The 18,018-nt window shown below is 28.1% G+C and overlaps 1 protein-coding gene across 1 annotated transcript in view; it reads right to left on the bottom strand.

Moving 5' to 3' along the window:
• LOC107455455 (HECT, UBA and WWE domain containing E3 ubiquitin protein ligase 1) overlaps positions 1-18,018 on the bottom strand; it is a gene marked incomplete in the record, with an annotated part of 276,027 nt that overhangs the window by 209,477 nt on the left and 48,532 nt on the right. The window contains 2 exon segments of the mRNA XM_071187934.1: positions 4,737-4,982; positions 13,245-13,421. Of these exon segments, the coding sequence (XP_071044035.1) occupies positions 4,737-4,982; positions 13,245-13,421 (423 nt within the window).

Genomic DNA, 18,018 nt, shown 5'->3' with positions numbered 1-18,018 from the left:
CACATGTGTATATATATATATATACAGAATTGTAAAGAGATTTATGTTGTAAATTAAGATTAATAGAAGACATTTTTCTTAAGCTTCAAAATTTGTTAAGTTTAATTTTTTACAAAAATAAAACATTTCAAATTGATAAATTGAAGTAAAATACAGTTCAAGACTTTATTTGCTAAATTAATTAAAAGAGGTTTAAACTAATTCAAGCCAAAAATACTGTAAATGTAATGAAAGGACAAATCATAAATTTTGATATTGTAAATCCATCACACAAATTCTTGAAGAGAATTTAATAATTATAGTAAACAAGTGAATGACCCCTAAATTCCTTACTTTAAAAATTCTCGATTTAAAAATTCTGATACAATGAATACTGTAAGTAAAATCAGATGTTTGAAATTTTAGATGTCAAAATTCTCAGATTTTCCTTAACCAATGGAATAGTTTTCTTTGACTGAGCTCACACAGCATAATATGAAACCATAATAATTATTTTTACAGGAATTTTTATTAAAGAAGAATTATTAAAAAGAATTTTTATTAAAAAACTATTACCAATCCATACATTACACGGATGATAGTGGCTTATGAAAAATACCTAAAATCTTAGTGGGAAAAAAATATATAGGGGGTCATGGTTCATATGTACACATTGAGTGTGATCTACTTCTGAGTTTAGAAAGCTATAAATTGTAATTGAAATTTTCATCAATGAATGGAAATATAAACATTTATTTTTAATCTTATTTCATATGAAATTTTAACACTTTAAGTGCAAATAATTAAAATTATAAGCCTTATTATTTAAGAAACAAAAACCTTTACCTTTCAAAACAATTTTAATAGAGATTTTAATTATTAATAAATATTAAAACTGTTCTTGATAAATAAAAATAAATCAATAAATATTTAAAAAAACCGAATAAAAATTTTAAAAATATTTTTTTTTTTAATTTTGAGAATAAATTTGTAACTTATATGTTCCAGATAAGTTTAAAATTAAAAGTAGGTTAGAACCAAAGCTTACTATTTTTAGCTTTATATCTATAGAATTACTTGTCCAACTCTTTGAAATAAATCATGAGAGTAAAAACTGTCATGTTTGATTTTTAAATTGTGTGAATATTATTTGGGATATGATATTCTTAAATCACATAAATGTGAATCACAATGAATGACTTTAAAATTGCAGAAACAAGAATCCTTATCTGTGCTTTTTAATCGTGGAAATACTAATCACAATGCTTGATTTGTGATTGGTACTTCCAATCGTCTCAATAATAGAGACGATTGAGTGTGCTTAATAGTGTGCTTAAAATCATGTGACTATGAATCATGATATTTGTCCTTTAAATCGCAATGTATGTTTTTTAAATCATTCGTCTCACAACCTTTGATTTTTAAATCAAGTGATGTAGAATTTCTAATACTAAAAGAAAACAAATATTTTTAATTCTAAATAGATAAAACTTCTTTAAAAAAAAAACGAGTTAAAAAGCAGCAGAAATTTCAGAAAAAAGTATTAATAAAGGAAACGATGGAAATAAAAATAAAAATATGACCACTGAAGCCAACGTCTTCAGGAGGTACCGGCCTCAATAGCCATAAAAACAAAACCATTTCTAATTGAGGGAGTAGCAAATGCCTAAATTAACTCCCTCAGTACCCCGATGGTTTTGTATAGAAGTCCAGGAAAAAACATGAAAAACAAATAACAAATTAAGAAAAGAAACTCAAACAAAATCAGAAAAATAAAAACTCACTTAATCACAGATCAAACATCGATTTCACAAGCAAGCCAAATGAAAAGAAAACACTAAAAACTAAAGAAAACAACGCCCTCTATTACAATGCGCAGATGGAGAATAAAAAGAAAGAAGTCAAGAGAAAGAAATACATAACAAATTAATAGAATGCTTAACTGGGGCTGCTCAGTTAAGACTTGAATTGCACCCTGTTAAAAGAAAAAAATATAAAAACCTAGAATTCTTCAATCATTTTCTTAATTAAAAAATTAACAGTACAAAAATTAAAAGGAAAATCATTATTACTCAAAATATTTAAAAAATTATTCACAGCCTCCCGAAAACTTTCAACTTTATTGCAAATATTTTCTATCCTAACCAATTGTGAAAAAAGGTGTGTAATTATAATTTTTTAAGTCGAAATCTTAATTGTATTTCTAAATTTGATTGTTATTGTAATGAGAAGGATTTTTCAAAATTTATTGATGATGATTATGGACATGTAATTACGGGAAATTTGGAGATTGTGGGTGATCAAGATTTAATCAGCATTTTAAGTAAAGGTACAAAATTTAGGACCAGAGTTAAAATGAAAAAAGAAGATTTTATTTTATCTATTAAAAATGATCTTGATTTTTTTATTGCAAAAATTTCCAGAAAGTATCATTGGCCCGTTGAGGGTTTTTCCGAGTGGAAAGCTAAAATTATTGAAAGGGTTAAATTTAATTTATTTAATACCAGTTTTTGTTCATTTCCTAAAGGTACTTATATAGATTATGATTTATCTAAGAAAATTAAAAATCTTAAGGATAAATTTATTGTTACTGTTGTAGATAAAGCTTCGAATAATTTCTGTATTATGTGTAAATATTTTTTTCAAAAATTGATTATTAGAGAATATAATGCAAATAATACTTATTTAAAATTGAAAGAAGATAAAAAGTTATTGAAAAAAGAACTATTGCATTTAGTACAAAATTAAAATTTAGGTTAAATAGGATTACATTTCCATATTTATTTCCAATTGTTAAATTTCATAAAAATCCGATTAAATTTAGGTTTATAGCGTGTGGTACTAATAGTTATAATTCTGATATTAGTAAAAGGTTTTTTAGTTTTCTAAAAATTATTTTGCTTAAAATTAAAAAAGAGAAAAATATTGTTATAAATAGTAATGTTGAAGTTTAGGATTATATTAATAGTAATGATATTTCCTGCATTAATACTTTTGATTTCGAAAATTTGTATACAATTATACCACATAGAAAGATTATTGAGATTTGTGAAGGCATTTATGATAGGTATTTATTTAATGAGAAAATTTATAAGTTTAATTGGTTGGATTTATGTAAGTTTAATTTTTTTGAGAATGTTCTTTTTAATGGTTTAGATTTTTATAAACAAATTATTGGAATTCTACAAGGTAATTCCTTTTCTGGGGCTTTTGTCAATATTTTTTTGCATTTTTTCAAAGCTAAATTTCTTGACATAATGAATTTAAAGCTTTTAGATATATTGATGATTTGATTTTGTTTAATTGTGATAATTATAATTTTATTTATAGTATTTATCCTGGAGATTTGGTCTTGAAGAAAACTAATGAGGATTGTTTTAATGTTGAATATTTAGATTTTAAAATTGATATTGTTAACAGTTTTATTAAAATTGGTGTCTTTGATAAAAGAAAAGCTTTTAAATTTAAAGTCATTTTTTTCTGCAACTTTAATGAAACTTGTGTAATAAAATATTTAAAAATTTAGTTTTTTTCACAATTGGTTAGGATCAAAAATATTTGCAATAATGTTGAAAGTTTTCGGGAAGCTGTGAATAATTTTTTAAATAATTTGAGTAATAATGATTTTCCTTTTAATTTTTGTAATGTTAATTTTTTAATTAAAAAAATGATTGAAGAATTCTAAGCTTTTATATTTTTTTCTTTTAACAGGGCGCAATTCAAGTCTTAACTGAGCAGCCCCAGTTAAGACTATTAATTTGTTACGTATTTCTTTCTCTAGACTTCTTTCTTTTTATTCTCCATCCGTGCATTGTAATAGAGGGCGTTGTTTTCTTTAGTTTTTAGTGTTTTCTTTTCATTCGGCTTGCTTGTGAAATCGATGTTTGATCTGTGACTAAGTGAGTTTTGATTTTTCTGATGATTTTGTTTCAGTTTCCTTTCTTAATTTGTTATTTGTTTTTCATGTTTTTTCCTGGACTTCTACACAAAACCATCGGGGTACTGAGGGAGTTAATTTAGGCATTTGCTTCTCCCTCAATTAGAAATGGTTTTGTTTTTATGGCTATTGAGGCCGGTACCTCCTGAAGACGTCGGCTTCGGTGGTCATATTTTTATTTTTATTTCCTTCGTTTCCTTTAGTAGAATTTCTAATGTCACACTTAGCGATAAAACCGGCTGAATAAGAATCGCGATACTTGATTTTTAAATCAAGTGATGTAGAATTTCTAATGTCACACTTAGCGATAAAACTGGCTGAATAAGAATTGCGATACTTAAAATTAAAATCTCATGAAAGTGAATCCTGATTTGTAATTTTAATACTGCATAAATTCAAATTGTAATGTTATTTGTATGTCTGATGTGGACAATGTGGGGTAGCAAAAATCGCATACATGACTCGAAAAAACTAAGATGAATTTATGATGTGTAGTTTAACTAGTTAAAAAAGAAAAATAAGATTTGATAAACTTGTGAAATAATGAAACGTAAATCACGTGAAAATGAATCGTAAACCGCATTGTCAATTTCATATATTACATCAAAATAAATATTTATAAGCAAATTGTATTTCAATGCAAATCTGAAGAATTAAATTTTATTAATTAATGAAAAGTGAGAGAGAGGCCGATAAAAAAAACACTAACTGATAAAAAAATTTACTTGGGAGGCTAAATATTCCATCTCAAAATTTAGCCACATGAAAAACAAAATTTCATACACTAAAACACTTTCATGTACAAAATAGAAATACATACTTGGCCAGTCCGACACACATGAATGAACATTATTATATATGCGTGAGCAGCTGCCATGTAATGTAACAACGGAGTACTTTGGGCACTAAGTGTGGCATCATTCACATTAGGAGCATTTATCAGTTCTTGTAAGAGAACACTACCCCCAGGGGGTTCTAAAGGTCGATGTAAGTGTTCTAAGCTCTGTAATACTTCATTTAAATGCAGCAAACCTTGCTTTAAAACTTGAGGCTCATGGGCGAGATTCTAAAATGTTAATCACAGCATTAAAATTGAAGCATAGATTTCACAAAACTGCTTAAGCAAAATAATTTAAAAACATAATAGAAATGTAAAAGTAAAAATTAAAATAGAAAAAAAAATTGAATGAATAATTAAGGATTTTCCCAATTATATTAAATAAGTAGCAGGTACAGGAAAATCACAAAATTTACGACCTTTTATATACAGCAATATTTAATTAGAAATGTTTTTTTGTTTAATAAGCAACAAAACTTGTTTTTTGAAAAAGGTAGTTACTATGCATAAATCATACAATGAAGAACTTACAATATTGCAACCAATCATTAATAAAAAGCAATAAAAATGTTAGTTTCGCAACTTTGTTCTAACCATTCACCGAGAAAATTTGTTCCTCTTTTCTCTCTATTATATTGTTTGTAAAAAGTACTGACACCTATGCAAAATTTTTAATTAGAAATAGGAATTAGAAAAAAATATTAACTTGCCTTTAACAAATTTTAAAAAAAAATTTTTAGACGCAATACTATCCATGTCTAGTTTAGAGAGTGACCACCATAAGGAGTTATACAACGGTTTATTCATAGAAGACTGTCAGGCATTTTAAAAACTTGTCTTCAATAACAAATGTCACCCTAACCAAAAGGAGAGGTTTCATTGTATTTAAGAAAATTTTGAGAAACCAAAAAATTAGTTTTTGTTGATCTGAATAAATGTAAACTTGTCAAAGGACATTTTAAAAGAAATAATTACAGGGTGGCCACTCAAAACAGATTTCAAATTTCCCTGATTTTTCCAGGTTTTCCAGGTAAAAATCTTAAAATTTCCAGGTTTGTGTTTTTTCCCTTCTTTCTTATAAAGTGTAGGATGTGCACAAGAAAAGTGTCTGTATTATAAAATATCTTATTCAAAATGTCATTTTTTTAAACATATCTTGAAAAAAAATTAATTTTTTTACAAGATATTTTTTGATTATTTTTTAATGTTCTGGTACAACATTAATTTTTTAAAAATTAAGACGTGGAGAAAATAATATGCTTAGCTTGCAGAATATATTGTTTTTATTGAATAATTTGAATTGTTTTTATTGAATTTAATGTGTTACTTTAAGTAGTATTTGCTCAAAGTGAACCTAAAAAATGACAAAATCAGAATAACCAATAAAACCTTGGATAAGTATTGTTTAATATATTTTCATTAAGGAAAAGAAAACCATTTCAGGTGATTATACATCAATTATTTTTAATAATTACAGTGTCTTCCAAAAGTACTCACTCACTTATAACTTATATTGAAATAGGTAATAAAAATTCAATAATTAAAATGAATACTTCACAATGGGTATTTGATAATAAGATGTATAATCTATTCTTAGCAAAACTGCACGGAATATTTTAAAAACAAAGCAAAATCTAATTTTTTAATCAAATAGTAACAAAAATGTTACCCCACGAAAGTCATCATACATTTAAATGTTTTGGATCTCAGAATTAAAATTATCGTCAATTGCTTTTTTTATTTAATTATTTTTCATTAAATTTTTCATTTCTTTATTAGCAATTTAGTATCAAACCTATAATAGCAAAATTATATTTTAATTTTTGCTTGTTAACTCCGTAATATTTTATTTTATCATTCAAAAATGACTTGTAGTCGCAATAAAATAGACCAAATTTGATTATTTGTCTTCATAAGAGGTAAATCAGTAATGAATATGTTAAATTAGTTTACTGTATTCAATTGAACTGTGCAATATGTCATAAAATGCTTAAAAGAAGGACTTCATATCAGAGATTAAAAATATAAATTTTGTGGAAAAATTCATAAATTTGCAATTGAGTATTGTAAAAGTTTCGGTAAAAATTTTAAAAAAATATTCTGCACGAATTGCACCTGACAAAAAAAAAACTAGTTAAACGTATTTTCAACCTTTAAAAGCTATTGTAGATGCTAAAAGAAACTCCACTAAATGTTAATTTAACGAAAAATTAGATTACTAATGGACTGAGTTTTTTCTTTAAAAGTGTATGATGACTTTTGTGGGATAAAGTTTTTGTCACTTTTTGATGATTGATTCCTTAAAAATAAACTTTTCCTTTGTTTTCAAAATATTTCATATTGTCATTTAAAATATTTCAGTTTTGTTAAGATTAGAACACATTTTTTATCATTAAATATACATTCTGAAACATTCATTTTAATTAATGGATAGTCTTATTTCATTGAAAGTCATAAGTGTATCAACACTTTTGTGAATCACTGTAATTACATTTCAATATAAAGCTGTACTGTATACTGCATTATACTGTATTTCATCTTACCAGTGCTTTTTATAAAATTCACTGATCATATTTTCCTTAAACCAATATCTCTAGTCAAATTTTTAAATAATGGTATTTTGAAATAGCATTTTTATTTTAAGAGATTCAGTATAAAAAAATAAATGTCAGAAATGTAAAATTGTCTAATTTGTAGTTCTATACTCTATAGAAGAAAAAAAATAGATAAAATTCCTTAAAATTTATACTTTTTTTGATTTTTTTCTTATTTGAAACTAAAACATTTAAAGAATTCCAATCTAAATACACAGTTCTTTAGTTTAGCATAGTTAATTGTTTTTGTTTGAACTGGAATCTTGTACAGTGTAGAACTAAGTTTCGTTTTCCTTCTCCTGACTAAACACATATGAATAAAAAAAATTATATTTTATGCATATACATCATTTAATATGTTTCCTATACATTCCTTAGTCATTGTCAGCTTTTTTAGGTAAAAAGAGGAATAGTTTTGAAATATCATCTCTGGAATGCAAGCAACATTTTCGAACTTTCGATATTGTGATAACTATACAATTCGAATTTTGAATCAAAAAACTAATATTTACCAACAAAACCATAAAATTTGATATTAATCTATAGTTAGTTCCAAAAAAAAACTTTTTTCAAAATAAAAATATACTACAAAAGGTTAAAATGAAATAGAAAAAATTAGCATTAATGCAAGAATTGTAACAATTTGTCGACAAACATTGCTGTTAGTGATGGGGGGGAAATGCGTGATTGGTTGGTTTGCTGAGAAAAAATAATTTGCAGATTTCTTTGAATGGGAGTTGAAAAGCTTTCAGAAAAAGAGCGCAATATAAAATCCATTATTATTAAATTATAACCAACTAATTTTTAGAGAATTTAATAAAGTTAAAAATACAAAAACATTCTTTCTAAATAGAAAAAAATTACCACTCTATATTGCGAACAAACTTTAATCATTGTGTGAACAGGGACAGAATTTAAAAACCAAATCCTAACCCCGTCTTCCACATCCACCATAATCTTTTCCTTTCCTAAATTGCACAGTCTGCATAGAGATCAAAGGTTTCTACATTTGCATGGGAGAATTTTATGTTGTATTCTAGTTTAACAGGGTTATAATGGCGCAAATTTTGACGAAAGCAAAGTAAGTTGATGATATTTTAACTGTTTGGAGATACATTTCCATCTAAAAAATGTGGGTATAATGGATGAAACAATTCAAATTAAGAAAATTATTAGCAAATAATTTAAATTAGTGAAATTAAAAAAAGTATATAAGAAAAAATTTCCAGCTTTTCTTTAAAATTTCCAGGTTTTTATCCATATTTCCCTGATTTTTCCAGGTTTTTTCCAGTATAAAAAAAATTCCCTGATAATTCAAGGGTTTCAAGGTTTTCCAGGTGGGTGGCCACCCTGAATTATAATAAATGTTAAGATTTATTTGCCTTGAACCTCATTGATGATTTACTATTACTATGACAGATAAGACTGGTTATCTAAGTTTGCTGCTTACTGAAAGCCTGGCTAAATATTTAAGACATAAGACTCATATCAGAGAAAAGAGCAGTTCTACCCCAACTGTTACCAGTTTCTAATTTTTATTTCTCAAAACGGAAAAATTTGTCTACATTTATTCATTTAGGCATATATATTTAAAAATAATCTACATTTAAATTCAGAAATTATTTAAAATTTATTAATTTTAAATGTTTTATTTTTGCTAGATAAATAGCAGTTTGCTTTTTTTTTTTTTTTAAGTAACAATTAGTAAGAAACTAAATTTTAAAGTAAGAATTTTTACTAAAAAAAATAAAAAAAATTATAAAATTTAATTTTTTCTCGTTTATTTTAAAAAATTTCTCTTTAATTATTTATTAGTTTAAATCAAAATGAAGTGTTGTTTTTTTTCCTTAAAGAAATTTAAAGCATTTTAGAAAATTTACAAAAGTTTTTCCTTTAATACTTACTTATTTCAATTACAAATGAAAAGAATATTTTAGGAGGAAAACGCACATTTAATATTTTGTGTAACTATTTTTTAATTATTAAATAGAATGAAATTAGTAAACTTTTAAAAAAAATTTATTCCTTTTAAAAACTTAAAATTAAGCATTTTTAATACAAAAAATAAGTCATTTCTCACAAAAATAATTTTTCAATGTATATACAGTGTAACGTCCCATATCCGGACGTCCCTTTCGGGAAGGGTCGATTTCCCGGACACTTTTTAACAATCAAAATAAACAAGCATTTCTTCATCTTCTCCTCTCCTTTTAAAAAAAAAAAAAAACGAAGTCTTTTGACTGGTTTTTCCCCTTCTCAGCTTCTAGAGATCTATGCATTGAACCCATAAATCAACAGAAAAGAGAACAGAAGATCTACTAAGACCATGAGGCTCCTCCTCTAGAATGCAGGAAAGGGGGGGGTTGCTTTCAAAAGAGCACAGCTGAGTCCCCTCCCTCCCCCTTCTTTCCTATGCAGCTGGCTAGTAAAAGAGGCATTTCCTGGAACCTTTTTATTTGAGTGTCAGGGGAAGAAGAAATACTGTGAAAAAGGGTAAACACAGCAAATGTTAAAGTGGAGGGGGAATCCCCTTTAGTCACACAAGAAAAAATAAAGAGAACCCAATCAGCATGCCACGCCTTTATGCTTGATTGATAGCCAATGATGGGAGAGAAAATAAGAATTTGTCACTACCCCGCCCTCAACTTGAATGACAAGTAAGGAGGAAATGAATTTTTCTTCTCCACCTACCCACCTTATTGAATGACGGGAATTTCCCCTTCTTGCTTGAATCGTTCTAGTTCAAAATGGTGGAGAGCAATTAATATTTTCATAACTGGGAATTTTTTTCGTTTTCTATATTTATTTTTAGAATAGCAATAATTATTTTTTTTCTAATATTTTATCTATGATTGATTAGATATCATTCTAATACTAAAACATTATTGCCCGAAAAATAATGTTTACTTATTTTCTGCTTCTTAGATTCAGATCATTTTAAGCTTTGTTTACCTTGGAGGTCAATTATACGGAAAAATCAAATATACGGACTTCGGAAAGTCCCGCCGATTCCGGATACGCAACTTTCCACTGTATGTTTAAAATTAATAAAAATTTAAGACTTTTCAGTGGTAATAAATAAAATTAAAAATTGTCATCAACTGGGAACTAGGATAGAACCATAGTTCTTTCAAGTATGAGATATCTTAATAATTGGCTCACGTGTGCGCATGCTTTTTAAATTTTAATATTAAATGAACTAAAGCTTTGAGAGGTCATATTTTGACCCTGGGCTGGCAGTGGTTGCAAGATTATACCCTAACCTGTGTTTTTGACCATAAACTTTAATTTATGCTTGGTTTTGTTCAATAGAAAATTTAGAAGTGTGGACTTTCTTTGTTAGAAATAGTTATTTACTTATTTTTAATTTTTAAGTACCATAATAACAAGAATAAATGCTGCTGGGCTTGCATTCTATAAAGTTAAAAATATTTAATAAGCTCTGATTACCCCATGTGGGGCCTTAATGATTTTTTAAAAAAAAAATCTGATGGGGGGGGGGAATGAATGAAAAGAAACTAAAATTCTCAAAATGCTGCAACATTAGTTTCCATGGAATGAGTAATCTCATCTACCCACCACACCCTGTTAATTTCTTTCACAAAAAAATCTAAAAGAAGGCAAAAATAGTTTTGTTTAACTCCCTTTTATCTATTTTCCCTCCTCCCTTCCCTAACTGTTAATTTTTCCTTCGCGAATTCAGATTGACCTTGGCATAAGTTGTTCACTTATCCACCTGGATGAACCTAACTTTTTTTTTCTCTTTGAAAGTCTCGTTCTTCTTTGATGCATGGACAAATCAGAGAATAAAGAAATTTTTTCCTTCTTCGGAATATAAGCTCTCGCTCCACATAAATGAGAGGAAATATTAAGAAAAGGAGTTGTCAATGTGGAAATCTGTAGTCGGAATTGGGGGCTTAATCCTTTCCAGTGGACTCATTCTATGTGTTTTGTTTAAAACCTGTATCAGTACCCCTTTTTTTCTAAAGTGGGTAGTCCTTAAGCTCCTCTAGTAGAAACTTAATTCAGAACTTTTCATCTCTATTACTGCATTCCTTTATCGATCTGTGGTACACATCATTATTTACTTAAAGCGTATCTTGGCAAACTTTTCATTTGAATTTTACTTAATTCAACTTTTAATTCTTTACAACGACACCTAAGCGCCATAGAAGTTATAGTGCTTGTTTTAAACTTCAAGTTATTGAAAAAGCTGAAGTTATAGAAAATTGTGCTACAACACGTGATTTTGGTATTGATGAACAATGCATTCGTCGTTTGCACTCTGAAAAGTCTACCCTCAAACCATGCCCAAAACTAAAAGGGCAAGGGAAGCGGCATCGCACACTGGCCTGAACTGGGAAAGGTCCTGAAGAAAGAATTTTAAATCAGCGGGAAAAAGGACTTTCCATATATACTATGAAAATTTGTATGCAGTCAAAAAACCAAGCATGAATTGGTACTTCTGATTTATGAAGAGACATCAACTATCAGTTTGACATACTATCAGGCAGAAGCTTCTAGCAGATCGGGAAGATAAGGTAGCATTTCTGCAAATCTTGAGAAAATTGCAGAAAAAAGTTTATAGGACTCGCAGTTAATAAACATGGTTGAAGTTCCGGAGACTTTCGATTGCTGTCCTAATGGACAGCTCACTTGACAGGTGAAAAATCAATTACTTTAGCCACTACAGGCATTGAGAAGACATTGTTCACGTCTTTTCATCATCTACAGCAATCAGCGAAAAGTTAACACTAGTGTTAATTTTCAAAAAAATAAATGCTGCTGGGAACGTTTCCTTTAGATATCATAGTGTGTGATACAATTAAAAGGGCTGGATGTGTGAAGAAAAATGATTAAGTGTTTGAAGAAAAGTGATAATCGTTCAAACATACCGATTTTATGTAAGTTTTTATTGACAGTAACAAGCTTTTAAAATTTTAACCCAATTTAGAAAAACTTAAGGAGCTATGCCATTCTATAAATTTATAAGACAGTGAATCCTTTTATTGTTCCATTTATTCTTTGAGGCTTAACAGGGTGCGTAGCCAAATTATTCAACAAAAAATAAGCACCTTTTAAGTACTTTTCCAGCACTCAAAAAATATTTTTAAGCACTTTAAAATAATATAATTAGGCAGGATTGGAAAGTTTTTGATAGTTGATGGTTTTACCTGGTTTTAACCGTCATGTCAAAAAAAAAAATCTTTTGGCATTGTTTTAGAAAATTGTCAAAAATTATGAAATTTAGAATCATGTAAAACGAATGGCGTTTTCATATGCTAGGGACTGACAATACGCCAAAATAGATTAGGGTTAAATCAATTGTGAAAACGTTGAATAGAACAATGTGAACTGCGTCTGTTTGCCTAATCCGTAGCGAAAATTAACATGGTAAGGGAAAAATCTCATTTTGAAAAAGAGAAAATTAAAAACTTTTTAAAAACATCCAATGAAAAAACCCTTTAAGGGCTTTTAAAAAACGAAAATTAAGCACTTTTTAAAAACGCTACGCACCATGTTCAAGAATAAGAAATAGAGATTTATGTCTTTATTTCAATCCAAAAAAAATTTGACGAAAAACTAGTTTCCTGGCAATATATCAAAATAAAACTTATGCATCATGAGCACAAGCATCTTTTTAAAAAGTCTGTTGTTACAACTCGTGTGTCGCAACAGAAAAGTTCCTAAGAGCATAACTTTTTCATACTCTAGAATAGCTTTACACTTTAATAACTAAAACAAACCCGTCTTGTCTGAATAGAACATTTATATAATATTAACTTTTATGGCAATGATTTTCTTAGATTTTATTAAATTTAAAAGCACCACCAGTTGAGCTTCAGTAATAATGTTAATCATATTCCTTTTAATAATTTATCGAGAAAAAAATTACCAATATAGATTTGCAGACACTAGAAACTGCTTGGCAAGTAGGCGTTATAGGGAAATCAATTGGTAAATTTGGCAAGCCTAAAATTGCCATTAATGGAACCAATCCTTTTTGTCTCACAAATTCTCGACAATGGTCATCAGTGGAATTGTTACTCAACACTGCATCAACAAATCTCATCTGGAAAAAAATTATTAGCTCTGTACTCAAATTGCAAAACATGAAATGAATCGTCACAAAACATGTAATGAACAATGTAGCAAAGCTAACTTAAAATGGAAAAAAAGGCAAAATCTATAAGAACTACATTATAGAAATATTTGCATTCTTTAAGAATCCAAGTATCTCAGTAATTGTATGCATAATTATTCATTTTTAATGAAATAAATTGAGTTAAAGAAAAGATAAAGTAAGAAATAACTACTTAAAACAATAACATTCAGCAATTACATCAATTATAATTATTGAAGTTCAATTCAAGTTAACATTAAGATTTATTGTAATTATTGATCATCATGGAGACAAAGAATTTTTTTCTTTTCTGATTTGTATTTCTTTTTACTCCAAAGTATGCATGAAATTAGAGACAACCTCTTTTTTCTGATACAGCTATTTGCATATTTAACCTAAGAAAACTAAGAATAAATGTATGAAGTCTTTGAATATCAGAAATTTGAGTTTCTTGTGACCAACTGCAGTAAAAAACCAACAAGAAATTGTTGATTACAATACCTTTTAAGCAAATTTCCCCGTAAAACATTGCCTTCAATTATAAATTTTAACCATCTCAATTATCCACTCAATTCGATTTTACTTCAAAGTAAAAAAAAAGGGAGAGACAAATTTAGCATATTTTTTTCCTTATGAATTTAAATTACTAGCAAAACATCCAATCATAATTAGTGCCATACTGCCTTGCCTCAGAAATTAGCCTTATCAAATATTTTAATAAGAAGTTTTTTTTAAAAAATAAGGAAAAGTGCACTACTATTGAAATAAGCAAGCTTTTAAGCAGACATGCCAACTTTTCAAACTGCTTGTCAGGAGCAGCCACAAGGAGATAATCGAAATAGCGCAACAAATCGTGATTAATACCAGTTGTGAAATACAGTTTATAAATAGTGAAACTTAAACATAAAACTATTACATTATACAATACAATACAAAAATAAAATATTAAAAAAATAATTAATTATTCATTGAAAGATAATAAAATAACTAACTTGGTTAAAAAAAGTCCCCCCCCAAAAAAAAATTCCATTAAAAACAAAACCATGTAAATTTTCTCAGATTAATAGTTTTTCAGATAATAAAATTTAACATAAATTGTTATTTTACGTTTTAATTGACGTTTTGAACTTATTTTAAAAAAATAAAAAATATCAACTAAAAAATCCTCTAAGCTAACAAATATTGCCTAAGAAGCTTTTTTGGCAGCCAAAAATTTATCAGGTGACAATGTTAATCAGGTGAGATTAACTTTGGATTTTTTTCCAAAATGAACTTTACAACATCTTTATCGGCCCCAATCATTGAAGATGCATTATCAGATGAAAAAGCTATGCAATTATCCAATATCCTTCATCGATTACTCTAAACCAGGGGTTTCCAACTTAGATGAGGACGAGGGCCACAATTAACATCACAAATCATACGGTGGGCCGCAATTTTAACAAAATTTTATGTAGGACTCTTTCATGTTTGAAGGAACATTAAATATTACTGTCAGATTTTTATATCAAGTTGTACAAAATAAAAATATTGAATTACAAATTAAAATAAGAAGTAGATTTTTAAAAATATTTAATTGCATATTTAAAAAGTCGGGCTACAATAACTTTAATGTGCACCTATGAATTAAACAATTAATGTGCAACAGATATCTATTTGTTAAGACTTAAAACTTGGTGTAAACAGGGATGAGATTAGCCAAAACGCAAAAAAGCTGAATTTCCACGATAGTAAATTTTACGCAAGCGCAACCCTTTAATAATAAATTCCAGAGAATTTAAGGTAATAAATAATGCGTTGACATACAATTGTGTACTAATCTATTATTATAAAAACGATTACATTGATACTTAACATTTAGTGGGGAAAAAATTACAAATTGAAAAAATAAGGCTGGAAATTATATTTTTCCTCAGTTCACAAAAGAGACAATTACTACTTGAAAAACTACCTGGTTTAGCAAATTAAAACTACTGAGAATATAAATTAATATTTCATTTCTTTTAATAAATACTGTTATGTGATTTATAGCAAATATATCAGTAATATTACTTTTTAAATTATATTGGGAAAGAGCCTCATTTCCATTCCTAGCAATTTGGTTAATGCACAAATTGGAATGAGCACCATAGCTAAGAGCAATAGCAGAAGAAACTCTAGACATTTCCTCCAGGATGATAATATGGTCCAAAAATCCCTGACCTGAACCTCCATATTTTTCTAAAATCAATTAATTTAAATGAACAAATTTAAAAAAAAAATGATACATTCAATTGTGCCTCATAAATTTACTTTAATGCTTACCAGGTACTGTTATTCCATGAAATCCTAAGCTTCCCAGCTTTTGAAAAAATTCCTGATAAATAGTTCGGAATTTTAGTGAATAGATAAATCAACCAAAATAATTACAAAAATATTAAATAAACATATTTATTCATTACAAACTTAACAATCATAATCAATCAATGTAAGTATAAAGCAGCTATAAAATTGTTCTAAAAGTAGTGAACATTTTCTTAATTATAACAATATTTAACAAATCAAAGAAATTAAAAATTTAGTTTTTCAAATATATCTAAGTAATTAATGTAAAATAAATAATTATCTAATGCAATCTAGATAGAATTTTTAGAAATTACTAATTACAGTATTTACATTATTTATGCTCAATTTATAAATTTATGTTGAAGTGCATATAAATGAAAATCCATTATAAGTAATTAACTTTTTTCTAAATTACTTTTTAAGAATACATATAACAGAAGTTATTGTTATCATTATTTTATTATTTTTTTTAAATAGCTAACGAAACACATCTGTTCACTTTTTTTCCTTTCTGGGACAAATTTGAATTCCAATGAAAGAACATTTTGAGNAAAATCATGTGAATAAGAATCGAGATATTAGCAGATTCCAGGCTTGGGACCTATAAAAGGCTTGTCAGAAGCAGCGTCGTTTGAACTATGAAAATCGGATCTATCTGGAGGGCGGGTAAAAAATTCGGAAAATCTTATCTGCTGCGTGTAAAAGGGGAGAAAATAGGTAAAATAAGTAAAAATGAGAAAGGATTGGTAGCTATGTAGTTTGAATTTTCTGCTTCTCTTTGAAAATCGGTGAATTTTCTGAAAAAGCGGAATACTTATAAAAAAAATGAAATTTTTAGAAAATCTGAATTTTTGGTAAAAAAGTTGAAATTTAAGAGATAAAAGTGAAAAAAGCGGAAGAATCTCATCCCTGTGTAAAGGTTGGTATTAAAACTTACATAGTAGCGCACAAATTATAAAGTGAGAAAATTGAGGTTTGTCTGCTGCAACCACCAGAGAATAGATATTTACATTTAAAATTGACAAATGTGACTAATATTTTCACCCAAAATGAGTGGTTTCAGAAAGTTAAATCGGAGAATTTCTTCGAGAAAATTTATGATACACACATGCTAAATTATATTCACAAAATACAAAAAAATGAAATAAAAAAAGAGCAACATACACGATTATTTTCGTATTTGAATAAATATTTTCTTGGATGCAAAACGTGAGAAATAAATTTTTCGGCACCGTTGATATGTTAAATTTCACAGAAACGAAGAAACTAGGTTTTTATTAACGAGAAAAGTATTTTGAACCCATACATATTTTTTACGAAAATTGTCGGCAAAAATGGCAACTAATATATTTTAGTTCGCGGGCCGCCAGTTGGAAACCACTGCTCTAAACATATTTTTCCCAGTAGCATCACCATCTAACCTAGGCAAACTCAATAGACGGGGGTGTAATTTTTTGAACTGATTCATCAAAAAAAACAATCACAACAGGCAAAATGTTTTCAGTATTTGTATTGCTACCATCAGTAGCCAGGGCAAACTTGGAAATTTTCAAAACTTCTTTTAATTCGCTGGTTGTAACTTCTGCCAGGCAATTGATAATTGCTCCCGTCTTTGTTCGTGCACATCCATATTTTTTAGCCATTTCGGAATCTGGGAACATCTTCTGGAATAGAAGTCTCGCATGATCAGATGCAGATACCGGTAAATTGTGCTCAAGTAAAAATGTTGTAAATAATGTTTCCGCACGAATAACGTTATTATCTGATTTTGTCACAAAATTTGTAATTTTGTTACATTTTGCAGAAGCATTATCAAAATGGCGTTTGCATTCCACATGACGCTTGCAGTCGTTGAAGCCGCCATGTGCGATTGAAAAATCAAGATCGCATATCATGCAATAAACATGATTTTCTGATCGTTTAGACTGTTTTAGAACTGCCCATTGTTTAGCATATTCCTCACAGAACGCTTGATTACGGATTCGCTTCGGTGGCATCTTAAAAAATTAGATGTTCTCTAAATTCTGAAGCAAACGCACGCCAGGATAGACCGATCACAAAATGTAAACATCGATAACATTGCCAGATCCATAAAAATAAGTTTTGAAGGAAATCGTGCTTATGGCTCGTTTTCGCCCCACGTTAACATCTGCTATGACGTTATATCACGTGACTGTTGCGATTTCAGTGCTCTTGAAAGCATCTTCACGGAAGATCGATC

The sequence above is a fragment of the Parasteatoda tepidariorum genome, chromosome X1, assembly GCF_043381705.1.
Source record: "Parasteatoda tepidariorum isolate YZ-2023 chromosome X1, CAS_Ptep_4.0, whole genome shotgun sequence".
Taxonomy (NCBI): Eukaryota; Metazoa; Arthropoda; class Arachnida; order Araneae; family Theridiidae; genus Parasteatoda; species Parasteatoda tepidariorum.
Note: the sequence above shows the minus strand (reverse complement) of the source record. Positions and strands in the feature narration are given on the sequence as shown.